The 21,110-nt window shown below is 41.8% G+C and overlaps 1 protein-coding gene across 2 annotated transcripts; it reads right to left on the bottom strand.

The window, feature by feature from the left end:
• Positions 1-177: 177 nt before the first annotated feature.
• On the bottom strand, positions 178-12,846 carry plekhn1 (pleckstrin homology domain containing, family N member 1). Of its 2 annotated transcripts, none has more exons than XM_082519466.1 (16): positions 12,737-12,846; positions 10,994-11,084; positions 10,663-10,824; positions 9,780-9,860; positions 9,019-9,109; positions 7,137-7,270; positions 6,489-6,638; positions 5,292-5,372; positions 5,107-5,182; positions 4,709-4,854; positions 4,258-4,410; positions 3,359-3,601; positions 2,783-2,938; positions 2,176-2,421; positions 1,899-1,959; positions 178-1,049 (listed from the first exon to the last, which is right to left on the bottom strand). In XM_082519466.1, the coding sequence occupies exons 1-16, from the start codon at positions 12,808-12,810 to the stop codon at positions 865-867; spliced, it is 2,130 nt and encodes a 709-aa protein (XP_082375592.1). In that variant the 5' UTR covers positions 12,811-12,846; the 3' UTR covers positions 178-864. The 2 variants fall into 2 exon arrangements, with proteins under 2 accessions (XP_082375592.1, XP_082375593.1); XM_082519467.1 differs by having other exon boundaries at positions 10,994-11,081; positions 12,737-12,842.
• Positions 12,847-21,110: the final 8,264 nt, after the last annotated feature.

Here is a 21,110-nt window from a genome sequence, read left to right as displayed (position 1 = left end):
AGGTTTGCATAAAAAGACTTGTTTTATTCTTACACTGTTATTTTTCTCACGTTCTAATATAAACCAATCCTTCACCACTCACTATTAATTTTATTTAAAGCCAAGACACTTTGACAAATTATTACCTTTAAAGTGTTCCTATTACTATATGCAGAAGAGGACAAAACAGACACAATATACTGAAACTTTTAACACTTTTATTTCCAAATATAAATAAGCACCTCAAACAAAAATGAAAAAAAGCCACAGAGGTATCAGTACTGTGCACCTCTGATATTATTATTATTATTATTATTATTATTAAGTCAATATTAGTCAGTTACAGCCACATCTATTTGCCTTGACAGTATAGCACAATAAAATAAGTGTACAAGATTTACAAAAATATACATATATTCTTTACTATAACAAGCCCTGATGGAATGCTTTAATAACATTACACATTACAGTATAATATGAAATGAACAGCCTGTTTGAAAAACCTATAAATATTTTTAAAAAGAAACTGGGTTTACTACAGATAAAACCAATGACAGTGCACTTACAGCATATAGCAGATTTAGAAAATATTATTCAAGCTACACAGTATGTACAGCATCCTCTACTGTCTCCTTCCACAAATGCTACATATTAAACAGACAACTGAAGCCTTTGTTTGCCACCTCCATAACGTTTTGCTTCATCCCGTCATTCCTCTGCTCAACTGCCCGACGTCTAACAAAGCAGTTCCTGGGATTTGTTGGTTCCTACTGTACACAGTGGGACCAGCACGATGCTTGCTGTGCTTGCCGGCTTTTATTATCCCCCTGATAGAGATCTGTTGTTTGCACACGTCCAGACGAGCGCCGGGCCATCCTTTTTGTTTTATGACCATCTCTGTGGTGTTGCCATGGCACCAAGCCCTCTGGCCCCGAAGTCTAATCCTGTCCAGTCTGTTGAAATTCCAGCCGTTGGCTGGATCATTCCTGTATCACAGTCGAACTCCCAAATGTTGTCATAGTCTACTTCCTGGTCATCTGGTTCTGCGGGTTCGAGGTATGAATTGCGACCTATAAGAATTGAAGACGATTAACATACTTGTAGTTTCACACAGCAAAAAGCAAACCTCACCCTGTTTAAGTAAACTTGGAAACAGTCCCAAAGTAATTATGGTGTTATGTGCATTGTCCCAAAATATGGTCTTACTGTAAAAACCAGTAGAGCTGCATAATCCCTGCTGCACCACCTTCTCTTGTTATTTATGGTCAATAGTAAAAAACGTGCAGCCCGTCAAATAAAATCACCTGGTAAAATCATGTTTACTAGTTTATCTGGATAATCAGATAATCTGGACTGACCAGAGAACTCCTAGTCTTGTTTCATCAACGATAGCAGAGCCTGTGTGAGCAGTTGTGTGCTGTCAGTCACAGTGGGGTTATAAATCCAATCTGTTGAGCAGTGTTCTCTTACACTGAGCTTCACCCTGTTGGGACAACTGCACCAGCATATTTAGAGCGACACTAAGCTCTAATTCACTGGCACATTTGCACATTTCCTACACCTTCAAATCTGCAACCTTTAACCTTCCGTCTACCTGCTGACAGACCCGGGAGTTTAATCACACCAAAGTGCGCACAGTGTTGAATTTACAGTGTGGTTGGAGCGTGGCCAATGTTGTGTGTCCTTTTAGGCACACAGGCTCACAGTGCTGACTTTTATAGCTCAAACTTTGAGATTGGAGATTTCAAAGAGTCTCCATTGTTTCTCCACAAAGAAAAAAAGGGGCTCTGTATCTTTGTTCACAGGATGAAATGAAAACATTTCCTATCTGGGCTAGGAGCACAAAAATGACACGCAGGCGTTCTAAACATAAAAGGAATGTTTTATTTGGCTATTGATTGCATGCCTTTAATTCTTACCTGGTGAGTAACCATAATGCATCTGAGCAGGCTTTCTGGCAGAGCTCGACGGGTGAAGTATCTGTCAGCAGATGTGAAAACAGAGACAGTTACTTCCTGTGATCAGTTACAACAAACATCCTCATGGTTTCTTAAAAATGTGTGTTTCTTCTGAACCTGTTTAAATATCACCTGCAGCACACTTGCTGTGCTACCATACAGTTTATCATTTCACTCTGCACTACTGCATTCCAGAAACCGGAGTGTCCTGGGAGATGAGTATCTCTGTGCCTCTCACCTGCTCTTGCATTTGACCTGGCACAGGCAGCAGCTTTAGCCTCGACACAGCCTCTGCTCTCTGCTGCGCTTGGTTCTCAGGTGTGTCCATCTCCAGGTCCAGAGCGTGGCCCTGGGAGTTGGTCAGGACCAGGCTTCTCCTGCCGCGTCCACCCATAGGAGGGTCGTGGAGCTGGAAGGAGGAGGGCAGCATCTGGGGTTCCTGGTGGTGGTACTGCTGTTGATTCAGCTGTTGCCAGAGCCGCGGCTAAGAAACAAAGAAATAAGATGTGCATTTTTAGCACAAAAGTTGCAACATTCCTCAGTTACAGTGGACAGTAAATGTATCCAATAAAATAAATGATGACTTCATAAAGAGGAATAGTGCAGTAAAACTGAATATTTTACTGCACTAGTAAATTAGGCCAAACTAAAATAATTAAATGACTGGTTGGCTAAATCACAATTTAAAACGTTTAAACTTCTATAGAAGATTTGACATGCTCTAAAAAAAGAGTTATCATATGACCAAATACTCATGTGTTTATGGGTGTTTGCACTGCTTGATATCAGACAGGCTGTGCAGGTGTAAATTGAACCTGTGGATCCAGTATCATTGGCCCACTTACCACTGGCCTGGCCTCTTCCAAGGAGTAGATTTCGGGGGTGCAGGGCTCATCGTAGAGAGGCGACAAGGGTTGTCGTGGGGCACACATATCCGAGTGGCGCTGGGAGATGTCAAGGGAGTACTTCAGGGATGTCTGAGGAGTGCTCCAGCTGTTAGACTGGAGAGGATTTAAACAGAGGCAGGAGTTAGCTTTACAGTAAGGAGAAATTTCCTTGCATTTGTAACAATAGACACAGGAAGTAGAAAAATCAACTAATCCACAATTAGTTGTAAGTGTTACAGTGTGATTGTGTCTTTGTGACTTATTCCAGATCTGCACCAGTGGAGCAGTAGAGTGCACCAGACTGGCTTAAGCTCTGTTTATAAACTCTAAGAGAGATCTCATTCCTTGCATCTTTGATTAAATTGATCTTTCAACCAGCCTAAGTGGCAGTGTTACTCCATTTGTTAACACCATATGCATGTCTCAGTCTATTGCCTGGTGTCTATTTAGGTTACTGCACACATGACACGTAAAATACGTCAGCGGTCTCAAAGGGAATATTCGGTTATCGAGTTAGACGCCAGACTGAATTACCTTGACAAGTGGAGCTTTCTCCAACCGCTGCGGGCTGGCCCGGTGCTGGGCAGAGTAGGGTATGCTGTAGAGCTGAGACAGCTTGGAGCTCTCTGCAGGCTGGAGGTAGGAGCTGTGCTGAGGGGATGAGTAGTGCACCGACAAAGGTCGTAGGTCACGCTCGGGCCTCGTGTGGGAAGATATGCTATTGCTTCTGCTGCCTAGCTGGGCAGTCTCAGTCGAAGAAGGACGGCTGGAACTGTACTGTAAGGACAACACACCCAAAGGACAAAAGTCAGCCAAGAACTGGAGCTTTAGATCACATGTGCCAGCACAGACTGTCTCTTTAGCTTCTGTTTGCTCGTGTTTTTAGCAAACAGTGTCATGTAAGTGTGAGAGAAAAATGTCTCTGTTTAATTTGTGCCTTAGATCTGAAGCTGAACACTAGCATCTGGGCGTGCAGCACGCTCTACTTTAGCTAATTGGATAGGCAGGCAGCTTACAGGACCCGCCCCCCCTTTCCTGGAGGAGTTTGGTCAAATGTCCTGATAATGCAGAATGATTAGGAAACTGCTGAAGCAGAAGCTAAAGGTCTCTTATGACTCCAAATCTATAGTTTTCGCAGATAGGCATCATTTGAGTGAAAATGACTTTGTTCTGTCTTTCCTTTTCTTTGCTGAAGGCCTGAGGATCAGCACCGGAGCCTTTGTAACAGGAGCACTTTGGTCTCTACACCTTGCTTAATAATTAACTTTGTGAAAGAAAGCATCTGGTTGCTCAGCTCCAACAAAACAAACACAGGCTTTTTTTTTTTCACAACTCTGACCATATTTATATCTGTGCAAATATTGGTGCGTGCGATTAAGTCTATTAGATCACTTGAACACTCATGATTGAGAAGTAGCACACAGCCGACTTACACAACGAGGCTCGGAGTACCCAGGGGTGAGAGGGTTCTCGTCAAAAATTGGGAACTGAAGGTTTCGGGATCCTCGTCCACTTGGGGGCTGGCTAGACTTAACAGACTCCATTCTTCCTTGGCTGTGTCCACTCCACCTGTCAAACTGAGGGGCCTGGAGATTAAAGGGCACAAAGCACGCATTAAATATGTAAAGCAAGCGACTGTGAATAAATCTTTCAGACTTTGGTCATGTCTAGACCTACAGTAAATTGTTAAATTGGTAACACAGTAGCAAAAATAGAGGAAGTCAAGTATATAATCATGCTGAGTGTTAGTTTACAAAAGAGGCAAGGCCAGACTCATACTTTAATTCACTCCACCCATATTTTCACAAGAGATAGCTCTCTTAATAGCAGCTGTGGTCAGTTTAATTATGTTTGTCCCCTGAAAGCAAGGAAAGCAGGCCTCACCTCTGTCTTCGTCGGGGTGTAGATGATGTCATAGACGGGAGGCGGGGGGCTGAGAACAGGCACGTCAGCAGCTTTGAACTGCTGGATCCAGTCGCAGAACTCGGTCCTGTCCAGACAGGACACCACTATGGGGTTGATCATCTTGCCTGGGAAGAGAGGAGGGGAGGACAAAGCCTGTCATTCGGTCCACTTGCTCACTGGAATGTGCTATAGCAAGATTGTCATTCAGCAGGGATAAAACCAGCTCATTCATATGGGGGGGGGGTTACACTCTGTGACGCTAGCAGATTCATGGAAAAGGGCACTTAGCACAAAAACATGCATAAGAATGCAGGCTCATTAAAATCTCTTTAACATGCATATGACTAAAGAGCAGTGCACTGATTCACAGTGTTTACCTTCAATCATGAAGGTGTTGGGCTTGACGTCTTGACAGGGCGTGGTCACTGTAATCATGTTGAGCGGAAGTTTTCCCTGCAATTGTATAGCAACAGGTTAACACAACTTTCTCGTGCACACTCTTAATATGTCAGATGCATTTAGCCTGTGACTCATTTGAACATCAGAAAGGGGTCAACCTCACCTTATAGAAGAGCCCGTCGTTCTCCTCTGATAGGATGATCAGGGTCGATGGGTACATCACCAGCAGCCTGTCATTCTGCTCCTGAGGACAGAGAGATTTATGAAGCGTGTGGTTTTCTTTTGCTGAGAATTTATATTATTTTTCAACCAGAAGCAACATTTTTGCATAGTTTCCCAATTTTGTATATCTTGTTTACATATTTTACCATGTGTGCCTTTCACTTGATTTGTATGTATGCCTCCTGTTTGTATATATTTCCCCTGTGTACTGTTTATTCCTGGTGTTTTAATATTTACATTTTATTCCTGCACTTGATTGTTGGGTTTTCTCTGTATTGTTCTCCATTGGGTCTTTTACCTTACTTCTGAAGGTAAGAAGGCAAGCCCTGATAACTCAAGCAGTGATAAGATACGAATAACCTCCGGTGCAAACACAACCATAAGACCTGTGCGAACGTTAACAAAACCAGCGACATTATCTTTTAATACGGCGCTGTGAGAGGTACACTTTAAATCTCAGTAGGATCTCCACTCAGAACCAGTTAGTGGGGGGATTTAAAGGTGCGGCAGAGGGACGGTTTATGTTTCCACTCTCTCTCTCACTCTCTCTCTCTCTCGGAGGGCGTGTCTGGATAGACAGCTGACATTCCAGCTGTGAGGTGAGTCGAGTCACTGCGTGAGCCCAGCAAATGCCTCTCACACACCCAGGCCCTAAATCTCAAGCACTTCAATGGGACTGCCGATTTTTTCCCACAGAAAATAAACTGCAGAGATCCACGCAAGTTGTGTCATGACTACTGTTTTTTTTTTATTGGCTGCTAAACGAAGCCCTGTTTGCGGTACTTTTTTTTTGTCTTCTTGTATGTTTTTCAGGAGCAACCAGGTTGCAGGTGTCTCGCACTGCTGGTGCACCATGACAGGAAACAAAAAGGAGCTGAAGGACATTATATACACATATAGACTCCACCCTTTTCATTCACTCCTTACATTTTGTTGAGCTGATGTTTGTGTTTGTGTTGCGCAATGTGAAAACTATGTGAGTCACCTAGATTAAGGGCTGATGTTATCCTGACTATAATCATGGGAAAAATTCTCAGAGTTTGAAAACATGAATGTATCATTTGTTACCGTCTGTACAGTATTAGGCAAGTGACCCATAGCAGTGATTCAGTCTTGATAAGAAGCAGAGGTGACGTACCAGGCAGGGCAGGTGCTGCAGTCGCACCTTAGTGACATAGGTGATGGTGCCCAGGCTGTCTCGCTGTGAGCCTTCCCACTCGTGGATTGGCTCTCTGTTGATGGAATTTCTCAGCTCCTCTCTTCCCTCGAGAGAGTTGTCCTTGTTGAGCTACACGAGTGAGTAAACAAGAGATGAGTTAGGTGAGTCGGATCATCACCTGAGTAAATATAAGAAAAGCTCGGCTTTTCCTGAAACATAATCGTGTTCGTCTGCCTTCCTTCCCCGGCTTGTACGCCAACACCGTTTTAAAGAACTCATGACTCTGTTTCTTTTCTCTTTTTTTTCGTGATACATCCACATTCACGTGTTTTATCAACTAATTCCCCACCTGTGGGTGTAGAGTCAGCACTTTACCCCTGCACAGATGTGAGGGTTAGTTTGATGTAGGCCATGATGCGGTCAAGGCCACTCCCTAGTATCGAAGCCTCAGGGAGAGCCAGCAGTGAGTGACCCACTTGACTCACCTACATCTACACGCACGCACCCATCCTGTTTTATGAGCCAGGACTGAAGCCAAAGTATTTTCTGGCTAATTCAATGTGTGACTTAAGAACACACACACACATACAGAGGCCAAAAAACCACAGGCGAGGCTGATGAACTTACTCTCACTCTAGTGCAGTTTTCTGGTGACGTTGCATTTCCTCCATTAGCTTCAATGTTTTCTCTGAGCAGCCCAAACCACATGTCCATTTCTTCTTGGTTGGCGAAGTAGACGATGATGGGATTCAAGCTGACGCCTGCAGGATGTAAAAGGTCACAGGTCAAAAATGTAAACCGCTTCCTCTTTCTAAGCCCTTTTTTTTTTATCTCACAGTGGCAGATTATTCATGTCCACAGTCTGCCTGCTTTGATGTTGTGAGGCGTTATGCAATAAGGGCCATAAATGTGAACACATGTTCAGGACAGTCAACCACATGTAAGACCTATGTTGGAAAAACCCCTCTGACCTGCTGTGTTTGGTATTTAAGGATTGTAGGAGATTTTCCTTCCCACACAGTGCTTATCCAGAAGGAATGAACAGGACCTGGGATGAATAGATCTGGAATCTCCCTCTACCTATCAGTCCCACACATACCACAGATAACCAGCACAGATAGGTAGTCTATTTCATTCCCGTCCACTGGCTTTTTACTGTAATCGTCTGGAACCGTGAACATGTTGACTGCTCCCTTAATAAGCAGCTCGTCTGGAGTCTTGTGTTGACTTTCTTTTCACTGCAGGTCTTAATTTTAGACCGTGACCACAGCACTCCCTAAAACTTAAAGTTATCTTTTTCACTCCCTCAAATCTTTCCTCTTTTTTTTTTTAAGTTCAAGCAACGCAAACATTACGAAAACGTCTCTCCCGGCTTTCAGTCAGTCAGGTCATTGACTGTTGTTGAAAATGTGCCACAATAAACATCTTGTGTTCACAGCTACATGTGTAAAAGCTTCCAGGAATTTTTACACATCCTCTTGTGTTGCTTTTGCACGGTCACCCCTCTAAGTCATCGACAGCGCATTTTCGACTCAGTGAGAGGAAGACGTCGGCCTCCCTCAGAGAACCGATGTACATCAGCTCTCCCTTTTTGACTCAGAACTTCCTCACGCTTCCTCCAAATGTTTCCGGGCAGCTGTGCCCTGGGGAAGGTTAACGAAGTTTAAAACCAACCAATAAAAAACAACAGTGTTGAATAACAGGCTTGATCTGGGAAATTGCAAAACCAAAAGCGTGAAAGAGCAACACCGGAGAATGTCAATATTCTGGCAGCAGATATAAAAGTCCAGTCCACTTCTCTCGTTTTTATTTCCTGTGCTATTACAAAAGCTACGTAGCCACAACAGCTTTTTGTGATTTTAATTTAAGAAACTTTCGGATACTTTTTTTTTTCTTGCCCATTCAAAGTTCAAAAGCTAAGTGGCATTTCAGCAAGCCTTAACCTGAGCAGTTTTTGGAAAGTGGCACCATAGATTATAGGCGGTGACAAGGTTAAGAGCGGTAGCTGGGCTTTTCTGCTCAACAGCTGGGCCGGCTGAAGTGCACCTGTTGTCTAACAAGCAGGGTATTTAAGGCCAGTTTGGCCCTCCCTGACCGAAGGCGGAGGGGGCTCAGCTCTGGTTCATCTCGGTTTTGAGAGGAGGTGAAGAGGTGAGAGGGATTGCGGGACCTTTGAATCCCCAGAATGTGATAACAGTGGAAATGCTGCAGTCTGGAAATAGTGGGGGGTTTTCTTTTCTAAAGAGAGGAGAATTTTTACTTTGATCTATAACTGATGAGGCGGTTCGACACAGCTGACCACACAACAGAAGATTAAAACAATAAATAAAAATTGTGTCAGTCTGTCTCATCATCAAAAAGAGCTATCCACAGCTCTACGTCATACATTTTCAGTCTAAGTGATCAATTACCTAAATTCCACAAAGCCAAAGAAACAAAACAGCATTATTGGATACCACGGCACAATGCCAGCAACCACTTGTGTCCTTTCTACTGAAGTCAAACATACCGTTTATTTGAAAGGCGAATTCCTGGGGTTGGCTGTGATTGCAGTTCTGCTGCAGGCTGCAGATAGTGAGCTCTTTCAACGGAAGAGTCCCCTGCACATAAACAGTAAAACAACTTCAGTCATGGCGCTTTTCACTCATTTCACTTTGCAACTTGTTCTCTAATGTGTGCCTTTCTCTTATTTTTAGAGCATATATTTCTTTCGTTTTGTGTTTATTCCTGCTGTGTACTATTGGTATTGACCCACAATTTCGTTGTGCATGCACAATGACAATAAAGAGCTATTCTATTCTCTTCACTTGCACACAAACATTCATAAACTACAAACCGTTCACTGCATCATCATCAGAGCTGCTATATGATCTGTTTGAGCCATCTGTTCAGCTCTAGTTCTTAACCAAAAATTATTCACCATGACAGTGAGGTCAGTCTTGGAAGCCAATGATGTATTCATGTCTGACTTCCATTTTCCGTCCTCTATAAGCCTGACTAATACTGCACACAGGTGCTTAGCTGTCTCTTTTAGAGAAGGGGTTTAATTGGCGGTAGCTACTGATGATTAATGGCTGCTCACGTTTTATGAGGCAGGTGAAGACACGTAATCATACCTTCTGTTTACCAACAAAGTGCTGGTTGACAGGGGGATCTATGTCAGAGCGTATGATGAAATGACAATCTTTTTTTTTTTTACATCTAACCTGAAATCGTGAGGATTTAAAGGAAGGGATTGTTGATAATGTTGCTTGAATTTTGAAAACTCACCTGGTATGTCAGTCCGGTTGTGTTGTTGGAAACAAAATGAAGGTGTGTCTGGAACAGATCCAGGTAGCAGTCGTGTATATCCTGAAGAGACAGTAAGAGAAGATGAGCCAAATGTGCCGTGTAGTAAAATCTATCCCACCTGTGAGGATTACTGTTCTGCATTAAAACTGCAATCTCCGGTTGCAGGTAAATGAAGCTGTGTATGCATAAAGGCCCGTGCGGAGGTGCACGTTATTACTGTTTATTTTGTATCACACCATCTTACTCAAGCGTTTTCCTCTGATTCACTGAGTGCCCACCGTCTTGTTACAGTATTATTTTGCTCTTTACTGCACAGTATGTTCTTTTCCCACCGTGACGTCATTCCTTCAATTAATTTTTTTTACGCTTATTGACAGAGCTGTTGTGTCACAACTTTGACAAATTGCAGTTCCCACCAGCAAGTCCTCTATCTGTGCCTGGGATCAGACACACTCTCTCTGTACCCTGAGGTTTTCTCATGAAGCTGTTGCACAACCACAGCCTATGCAAGCATGTCCAAACACAGGCTGCGGTTCTCTTTTTGGAAAACGTATTGGATCTTTCGCAGCCAACCAGTGTGTCAAAGCCGGCAGCGAGTTTCATTGTGTTTGGTGGCTGCAGCCACATCCTGTTAATCTCCACCTGTTTTGTTTTTTTGTTTTTTCGGCTTCTGACACTCACTGGGTTCGCACAGGGATGACTGGCATGATGTGTCACCATAGGCTTGGCCATTGTTGGACATGACTTTAACCGCAACGAGGTAGTTGCAGTATAATCTTTGTTTTCTTTTACAGCTGTGTTCCTGACATTGCGACACATGGTCATTTAAAAAAAAAAAAAAAAGGTGCTTTGCTGCGCTCACCTGACAGTGGAGGAAGCGGAAACGAACTTTGGAGCTGTGAATCATCCGTCCATAATTCTTCACATTGATGCTGCTCTTCTTCCAGCCGCTGATCGGGTCGTAAGCAAACGGAGGATCCCATTTGATGTTTTCTATCGTCTGCAGATCTTTAGGGGACATTTCCTGCAACCAACAAGTCACAATATTAGTTCGGGCATGTCAGCAGTAAAGCAGTCAGACCTGAATTTAAAGTCAGAAAGATTGGCACAGGGCTTGAAAACCACAGCCGAGCAGTTCTGTTTGGCATGTAGATGAATGACGTTATGTTTTCAGAGCTGATGGAGGTACGTACCTTCCTCGGGGTGACAGTGCAGAGGATATTTATGATGCTGTTGGACTTCTCCTGTCCCTCCTGGGGATTATACTTGCGAAACAAGCGACTGCTGTCATGAGAAAGGAAAACTATGTGTTAATACTCACTCTCCAGTGTTTACCGCCTAATCCATGTTTAGCTGTTTGGTTTATTTCCCAATCAACTTCACGCCTATAAGGATTCCAATATAGTCTCCTATGTACAGTTAGTGAAATAACCTAAATCTAATGTTTGTTATAGCAAAGCTTTTCCTTCCAAAGTCACACTTTAGTTTAAATCACGTTGTCTGTCTCCTAAATCAATCAGCATCCACATGCCTGGCTCCCACTCTGTCAGTGCCAGCCCTTTAAATGATAAGAACAACTGAGTCTTGTGTTTGTGATAGCGAGGATATCCACAGGGAAAAATCAGCATTCAATGTCTCTCTTTGTTTTGCATGACCCTCATCTATTACCATTTGTGTCACATCTTCACGAGGAAGCTCCCACACTGCAAAGATAAGGCTTTAGAGACTGCTTTTACAGCTTCCGCTTGTAGTTTATCTGCTTATCTGTACATATGTGTGCCAGTGTCCTCAGTTTAACAATGCAGGCTTTTGTTTTTATGCTGGGAATCAAGGGTTGTCCGTCCAGGACGTCCATGTGCAGAATTAATTATTTATTAGTGCCTATTGAACAATAAAAAAATAAAACTTTCTAAAATGCATTTATGCGCAGTGAATAAATATAATGGTCCTACATTGTGATGTAATCTGTATCTGCAAGGTGGCAGAGGAATGTGTTGTAGATAATAGACAGGTAGTGGATTTGCACACCCAACATTCTCCAAGTCACTGCTGTGGCATTCAGCACCATTCACTCCCCTTTTCTTCAGGGAATACCTGAGCCTGGCCTGATTCTCCAACACAAAGAGGTTGTACGGTAACAGAAAAATGGAACACTGACTGTATTGTTCATCCTGATCCAGTGATCCTGCCTGGAAGGTGTATCACTGTCCAAGTTTGAGCCGCTGAGCTTTTAAAACCAACGGTCTTTTTAGGGTCGCAATGCTCATCTTTTTATTTTAAAAAAAACTTTAAAGCTACATGAGATGTTTAACCAAACTACATCCTGAATCGTTAGTCAGAAGATGAAGAATAGAAGCAGTGGTGAATTAGAACCAGATGTGATGGTCTAGCAAGGCTGAATCAAGGGTAACATGCCCAGGCATATAATCCTGGGGGATTAAAAGAAAACCAGGTAGAAAACCAAGTGTAAGCCAGCCATCTCCATAGTCACGTAGTCATGTACTAACTTAGCAGACTAAACCTTATCATTTAAGAATAACAGCTCAAAATTAATACGTTAATACTCAAGTCTGGATTGGTTTTTGTGTGTGTGTTCATCTTTTGGAGGGAAAACAGAGTAATCGACAGCTGGCAGATCATCTTCACAGAGATGCAAAGAGGAGGCAAATGGTAACTGGATCATTGACACCGTTGGCCAGACGGACAGGCTGCTCAGGCACGACTCCGGGACTATTCTGTATTATGATCCTGAACCTGGCCCCACAAAATGCACAACCTCTGTGTAACCCCACTTCTCAAACCCTCAAGAAATACCAAGAATACCTTCCGGGTGAAAGCCAGTGTCTAAAATAACAATCTGCTGTCAAGGGCATGACTCTGTTTACACACCGACACAAGTACAGTATGAACACCCGGAGAGATTGAATAGTTCTTACCTGTTTCTGCGTATGAAACTCTTGCTGGAGAATCTGAAGTTGTGCTGGGGGACACATGACATACTGCTCCCCATGCTGCTTTCCTGTGTCGGGCTCTGCGCCTCTGTGTAGATACGCTGTAAACTCCCTGTGTGATGGATGGGTCTAATCCAGACGTGTGGTGCGCTCACTGCTGAAGTCAGACTTGTACTGAGGCAGAAGTAGGGAGGGTGAAGAGTCACTACTGTGTGTGAGTAAAAGGGGGTGGAGTTTGGGGCTGTGTCACAACAGGTTGTGTGTGTGTGTGTGTGTGTGTGTGTGTGTGTGTGTGTGCGTGCGTGCGTGCGCGCTCGGTGAACAAGGACACACACTCCCCTGACCTGCCCTGTCTGCTAAATCAATCCCGACAACAAAGCCAACAGGAGGGGGTTCAAGGAGAAGTGTGCCATTTCACACCTTCCTGGAGCCAAATGGAGCTCATTGTTGGCTCACCGCTGCAATAACTGGCCACTAAACACGCTGGATGGTGTGTGTCAATCACACGGGAAGATGGGAACTTCTGCTGGCATGTCCAGACATGAAAATGCCTCCACACTTAAGTATTCTATTTATTACTGCAAGGTAAGTATCTGTGAGCTTTTGGTTAGTAGACTGGATAAAAAAAACACAGCACAGGGCTTAAAAAGGGTCAAAACATCTGTTAACCCCAAAGAGGGGAAATGTCTGGCGTCACATTGTTTTCAGAGCAAGGATATATGAAATGTGATATTTTCTTATCCATGTTTGCAACAGAGGGAACAGGATGCTTGTGAATTCAACCACTGAAATTTTCATAAGCCAAGAGGTGTATGCAAACACATCTTGTTTGCATTTTAGGAGGATGTTCCCAAATTAAATATCCACTACCTAAAAGTGAGAGTCACTCTAAGAAGTTAGGTCTTAACACCCATATCTGGTTAAAGGTGTCAATTCCCAGGTTTCCAACTTCCTTCATAGAACACGCGGTCTTATCGGTCAGACAACAAAGCCCAAAACTCATGATCACGCTCTGTTTGCTCATTGATTAGATCATTGTCTGTGCTGAGCTGCTGCACTAGTGTCATAAATTTTAAGCGCACGCTGCGGTCTGTCAGTTGTAGTGATGGGTCGTTCGCGAACGAAATGGCTCTTAGAGCCGGCTCTTTGACGTGAACGACGCGAGCCGGCTCCTTATCGCGAGCCGTCACGTGGGTTTTTTTTTTTTTCTTTCTCTCAGCCTCTCTCTCGCACTTTTTTTCCGTTTCACTCTGCACGCGAGCCTTGTGCTTTACGCTGGGCAGAGGGGGGAGGGGCGGTAGTTACACTCAGTAGCACAGGAACAGAGCCAGAGAGAGAGAAAGAGAGGCAGGGACAACAACATTAGAAAGGTATAGTAATCATCCACAACTATTTTCAGTTGCAGATGATAAAGGATTGAGAAAGTTTATTCATGCAGGTCCATATGACAGAGAATATGCATGTTCTTTTAGTTTTCATATTATAATTTATATTTAATTGTGTTGTGGTTTGCAGTGTTTTGTGTTCTTTTCACTTTAAATTTGTGAAAGGAAAAAGCTGAAAATTTAAATAGTTAAAAGTTGAAATGTGAATAGTTGATTTTTGTATTATATGATTTATTTATTACATTTTATGTGGAGTGAATAAATAAAAGTATATTTACGGTGGCCCCTAGAGACAAAGCACATACAAACTTCAAATCACGTACGAACTCTGAAGCATGTACAAACTCCAAAACACGTAAAAACTCCAAAACACGTAAAAACACGTACAAACTCCGAAGCACGTAAAAACTCAGAAGCATATAAAAACTCAGAAGCACATAAAAACTCAAAACACGTACAAAAGACAACAGAAGTGCTCCAGGATGCTGGGCGCAGTGTTGAGCCTTTGTTATCTTGTGGCTACACAAGCCAGCAAGTACCAACGACCGGATTTGGTGTGTGGTAATAACAGGTAAATGAACTTTTTTTTAAATTATTTGAATATATATATGAGTGCCTGTGTATAAATACACAAACAATACACACATGCTTTCAATTGTGTAATTTAAGTGATCTAGTAGCTCTGCTTTGGAAGTTCAGTTCATGCTAGAAATGTGTTTTGGAGTTTGTACGTGTTTTGTCTCTAGGGGCCACCGCATATATCTATATATAAACATATATAAATAAAACCACTTGTTTTTACGTTAGTAATTCCTTTTGTGCATAATTTTATATTATTGTTAATAATAAATTAATTAAAGCAACAAAACAACCTGAAGAGCCGGTTCGGAGCCGAAAGAGCCGGCTCTTTTTAGTGAGCCGAACCGAAAGAGCCGGATCTCTAAAAAGAGCCGGAAATCCCATCACTAGTCAGTTGATCCCAGCCTGTTCAACCAGTTGTTTAAACAGATACACCTGAGGCGCTAACAGTCATCAGCCTCCAAACTATGCCATCTTTCTGACTGCGTTATAATGTTCTCTGAAACCCCGTTTGGGGGGCTCGAGTAATTTAATCAGCAGTGGAAGTGAATATAAAGCGTCTCGGTAAGCGGCAGACGATAGAATTGAGACCAGATAAGAGGTGGGATCGAGATAAGCAAACACCCAAGCAAAAAGAGGGGGAGAAAGACTGAATGTGGCTGTTGCCAGGCAAATTTTGCTTAAGAGTATCATGAAATAATAATAATAACTTCAACTATAATGATATGTAAGGTTTATAATAAAGATTTGATTCCTTTTAGCATATATCTAACCTTTAAAATTTAAAATAATGCTAGTGAGCAAATGATTATGTACCGGTAGCAGTATGTATATATTAGCAGTGGGGGGGTTTGTGACACACAGCCCATGGACCCATGTATTTGGTTTTGTTTTTACTCCGAATCCCCTTCCTGACAAATCTCAGGGATTTTTGTCTCCCCTGGTTTCAGCACCGGAGACCTTTCACGTGTTGCTACATTTTTACTTTCAGTTCAATCAAAACAAAAGATCGCCAAAGACAGGGTCTGAAGATGTCACAGATATTTTACTGAGTAATCAAACAGACTGGTTTTAAACATTTATTTTTACTTTTCAGGTCTGGCTGTGCATCATCATGGAAAAGCGGGAAGATGAACCAGATAATTCACACATGCAGCCAGAAGTGACTCACACTCATAGTCATAATATTACAGGAAAAATGAAACAGGGAATTTTTCCTGTGAGATAAATCCACTTTAAGTTGCTTTGGTCAGTCAGGTGCCTCATCAGGCACGCCCTTTATCAATAATACGTTTTCCAGATATTTCACCATCTAGCACAGAAACAGGTTGTATGAGACAGAACCCAAGTTTGACCTGATAATTCAGGTCAAACTTACATTTCATGGCATAAATACTATTTGTAGTATTTCTAAATCTCACCATGACTTTCCTGGAAAAATGGAGGTAAAAAGATATTCAAGCTTCCTAATCTTGGCCTCTCGAAGTACTGGCAAAATTGATGCTTAACTGTGGAAGCCTGAATATAGTTACTAAATATACAAGTTTTTGAAAAGGTTGGAAGCACAAAAGTCAAATATGTGAATATCCATATTTACAGTTTAACTCGAGTAGTTAGGCCACCTTTTAAAGATGCCTAATGCTCTGCCTTGGATCAAAGCTGTGGCCATACTTTTCCCCCCATTAGCAATAAAGCGAACAAGCCACACATTAGCTGGAGTGAAAATTCCTGTTTCTGGTGTGTTTTGCAATCCTATGTGGTCACTAAAAGTACCTACACCTTTTCAACAGGGGCGGGCCACATCTCATTTGCAACAGACACCAGCGATCCATGAACGGCTCATTATGCATCGTTTGGTCAGGCGTTATACAGCGCTACTTTCCTTTGTGTGACATCATGAATACCTTTAGGCAACTGCTGTCCCAAAATGTGAGCTGTTATATTAATTGTAATGCTTATTGTCTCAGTAAAGGTGGCGTTTTAAACTCGTGTGTTATCCTTGAACAACCTATGTGACCAGGAAGCTTTTAGTAACACAGGACTTTCCTGGGCCTACAGCACAGAGACTACAGCAGACGTAGTGTTTTGTGGGAGAAACGTTTCATCACGTCACGTCTCCTACAGGTAGTTTAACATTACTCAACAGGAAGAGGAAATACTTGGAACTATGTCAAAAACAAGTCCTTATCTGGAAGTCAGTTTCTTTGTTCTGACTCATGTAGGAAGGATCACATTTTCCAAACAAATCCGCTATACACAATAATTTCCAAACAGTTTCTATTGAAATTAACGACTTTGTTTCCATTTTCCAAATATAGTGCAGTCAAAAGCTATTTGACAGCACTCTTTCCTGATTTCTTTTTTTATGCTTATTTGTCACACTTACATGTATCATCACACAAAACAAAGCAAAAAAACCCCGAGTAAACACAAAATGCTCTCTTAATGAATGAAATTGTAATTTCATTCATTAAGAGGGAAACGTTATCCAAACCTACCCAGCCATGTGTGAAAAGCTAAATCGTGATTTTAAAAAGTTAAATCACGAAGCTGAGTTTAATTTCACTAAACACACTCAGGCCTGATTACTGCCAGAGTTACCGAATCGAGAAATCACTTAAATAGAAGCTGTCTGACAAAGTAAAGTATCCTAAAAGACCTCAAAAAGCAACATATAACAGCATGAGCTAAAGAAACAGCTGAGAGACAAAGTCACTGATATCTATCAGTCCAGAAAGGGTTACAAAGCCATTTCTAAGGCTTTGAGACTCCAGCGAACCACAGTGGGACTCATTAGCCACAAATGGAGAAAACATGGCACAGTGGTGAGAAAGAGACCAGGCAAAAATGGCATCCATGGAGAAAATCACTGCTGCCTAAGAAGAACACAAAGGCTCGTCTTAGATTTACATAACAATATCGTGATGAAAATATCCAAGACTTCACACTTTTTGGAAGGTTTAAATTCTGTTACATGTGACATAAAACTAACACAGCTTCTCATAAAAAGACCATCACACCGATGGTCAAACATGGTGGTGGCAGTGTGGTTGTCTGGGGCTGCTTTGCTGCTTTAGGACGACCTGCTGTAATTGATGGAGCCATGAATTCTGCTCTCTACCAGAAAATCCTGAAGGAGGATGTCCAACCATCAGTTCATGTCCTGAACCTCATTTGAGTTATGCAGAAGTGCAATGATCCAAAACAACAGCAAGCCTACCTACACAAAAAATAAATAAAGAAAATAAATAAGGTGGTTTTGGAGTAGCCTATTCAATGGCCGGACTTATATTAGACTGAGATTTTTTTTGGCAGGATCTTAAACAGGCCATTCATGCTCCAACACCCTCCATTGTGGCTGAATTAAAACAATTCTGCAAAGAAGAGTGAGCCAAAATTCCTCCACAGTGATGTGAAAGATTCACTGGCAGTCGTGACAAACGCTTGATTGTAGTTCTTGCTGCCAAGTTTGGCACAACCTGTTATTAGGTTTTAGGGGGAAATAACTTTTTTTACATATGAATTTCAAATGAATGAAGTCATCATTTTAAATATTCATTTTGCATTTACTTGGGTTTTTGGATTTTTAATATTAAATTTTGTTCAATAACCTGAAACATATACATGTGACAAATATGCCAAAATAAAACTCAGGAAGGGAGCAAATACTTTTTCACGACACTGTATATCACGCTACCTCCATCGGTGGTAGGTTGAACTGTGTTTCTCCCACAGAAGTCACTTGTTGGTGTTTACCCAGGCTCAGCGGGTGAGAGCAGCAGTGCTAAAGTCACACCTCAGGCCACTAAAACGGAGCCTGGATGTGAGGCCCCCAACATCAGGTGTCCAACAGAGAATGAGACGTGCCAAAGTTCTCACACAAGGCGACCGTCAAGGAATCTTAATTAGACCGTGGCCTCCTTTGAAGGGAAGATCTGTCATAGTCAGATTAATAGTGTCTTACTTCAGTAGGTTCCTGTCTTTAAGTCACACACTCCACATTCATTTGTGACTGGGTTATAAAAGTGTGGTGATAAAACAGAAGAGTGCTTTCACTCTGCACTTTAAAATGTGCACACAGACCTAATTACATCCAGTATGGGAACCAGACAACACCTTTTGATGTGATCTTTTATGATTTACGTACTTTCACTTCTCTGGAAAACAATTGAGTCAAAGGGACGTATTGTGCCAGCGTGTTAGACAGGTTGTATCATTTCCTTGGAACTGTTGGTTCTGATAACTGCGAAAAATGAAGTGGGGAAAGAAATCTGAGTGAAACTGCTATAGTATCATTATCCCATCATCTGTGTCATATCTACCAAAGCACTTAACTCACAAATTTTAGTATTTTTATGTTATTTTATTTTTTTATTTGAATGCACAATAGGCTTTTCAGAAACTGCTGATCCTAGTGGTGGTTGTGTGGGATTTTCCCACACAACCACCACTAGGATTTACAGAGAATGATACTAAAAGAAATTAACGAAAATATCCTAGAAAAACAGACTCTTTCCTTGTGAGCATTGAGAGGGGAATCCCCAGATTTTTACCAGCTGATTAGAATGTAACAGTAAATAAATAACCACACCTTCCAACCAAGGTTTGCAGAAGAGCACCTCTGAATGCACAAGAAACATACAGCCGCAGGAAGACCACTCCGGCTGCTGCTGTCAGATAACAACAGGAAACTGAGGCTATTGGCACAGTTCTCCACAAATGGGCAGTAAAATGATTATGGAGGATTATCTCTTATGATTTTGGGTTGTTTTTATTATTTTTTATATTGTTTACGTGGATGATTTCTTGAAAGCTTGTCTGTAAATCAGGTTTTCCTGTAGGCACATGGAAACACATGACAACACATGACAACAAAAAACATGACAACAAAAAATGACAATGAAAATTAAATAAAAGAATCCATCCTGCCTCGTATCAACAGGACCATGTAACAAATCTCCAATCATCTCAAACTGGTTCGTTGAACAGGATGATTCGTTCACTGTGCTCAGATGACCTCCACAGTTACCAGATCTTAATCCAGTAGAGCACCTTTGGGTGGAACAAGAGATTGTCATCACACATGTGCAAACGATAAATCTGCAGCACCCGTGTGAAGCTCAATATGGACCAAAATGTGAGTGAGGAATGTTTCCAGCACCTTGTTGAATCCACCCAATAATTGGGATAATTAAGGCGTTTCTGAGGAAAACAGGGGTCCTAGTACTGGTGCGTGTACCTAAAGAAGTGGCCAGTGAGTGTATAATCAAATGAGAATCTAAAAGCAAATCTAAAGCATTTGCATTTACGATATGAACTGCAGCTTTATCTTGCTCTCCTGTTTCTCTTTCAAATCGTTTAAATCTACGTCTTCATTACTTTTGCTTTTGGGGCTTCGCACACAATAATTTTCCTGTTTTGCTATCGGACATCTTTGTCCTTGACTTTGATTTATCGTAAAAATACTGTAAATATTATTAGTTGGTACTCTGATTTGTGCCATGTGTTCCTGTTGTTTGAATTGTGATATATGGCAGCTTCACATGACAGCACTTGACTTTAAAAGCTTAATAAAAAATCAGCTAGCAACTAGCTCCAAAGCAAAAGTAGCAGTTTGTTATGGTCAATTTCTCAGATTTTACTCACTTGCTTAATTTAAGAACTTTTTGTGTTTTTTAAGTTAAAACACACACAAAAGAATTTTTCCCATGAACAATCAGCAAGTGTTTAAAAAAACTGATTACATTGAAGCATCATGTTTTGGATTTCATATGATTTTAAATATATATATATATATATATAAAAGTGACTTCCAGATAACAGAAAGCCTTATAGAGATGTTCTATGGTTTAGTTCTCCAGCTTAAATGATTATTTAGGTAGCAATTAAATGCTAGCTAACTCAAACGGCCTTACTCTCAGTGCTGAAAGAAAAGAAGAGTTTTTACAGTGAACTTTATGTCTCCAACTGAGCACACAATTTGTTCTTGGATTTAAGGATTTAAGACCTTCCACATCATTTCTTTGGATTGCCATGGGCTATAAGTCAGTCTTTGATGCGGCTGAAAGAGTCAAAAAGTGTATCAGCCCCCTCACAGTAGGTGCAGTAATCCAAGTTGACACTGCAGCCCTTTCAGAGAAGGTGACAGCATCTCTGTGGCTTGTTAAAGGCTGTGCGGAGGCTGACACCAGGGGAAAAGGAGATGCTGCAGTGGTAGGAATGCTGGGAGGACAGACGGCCCCCCAGATCAGCTGTAGCAGCTCTTCCAGAGTGAGCACATTCGACCAGACAGACTGTAAAGTCGTTAGCGTCCTGATAGCAGCAGAGCTGACAGAACTTTCCATCTACCGTTGACTTCTGAACTACAAGTTAAGCTCAACATTACTGAATAATGT

The sequence above is a fragment of the Aulonocara stuartgranti genome (genome assembly GCF_965226115.1).
Source record: "Aulonocara stuartgranti genome assembly, chromosome: 20".
NCBI lineage: Eukaryota > Metazoa > Chordata > Actinopteri > Cichliformes > Cichlidae > Aulonocara > Aulonocara stuartgranti.
This window is presented reverse-complemented; position numbering and strand designations above follow the sequence as displayed.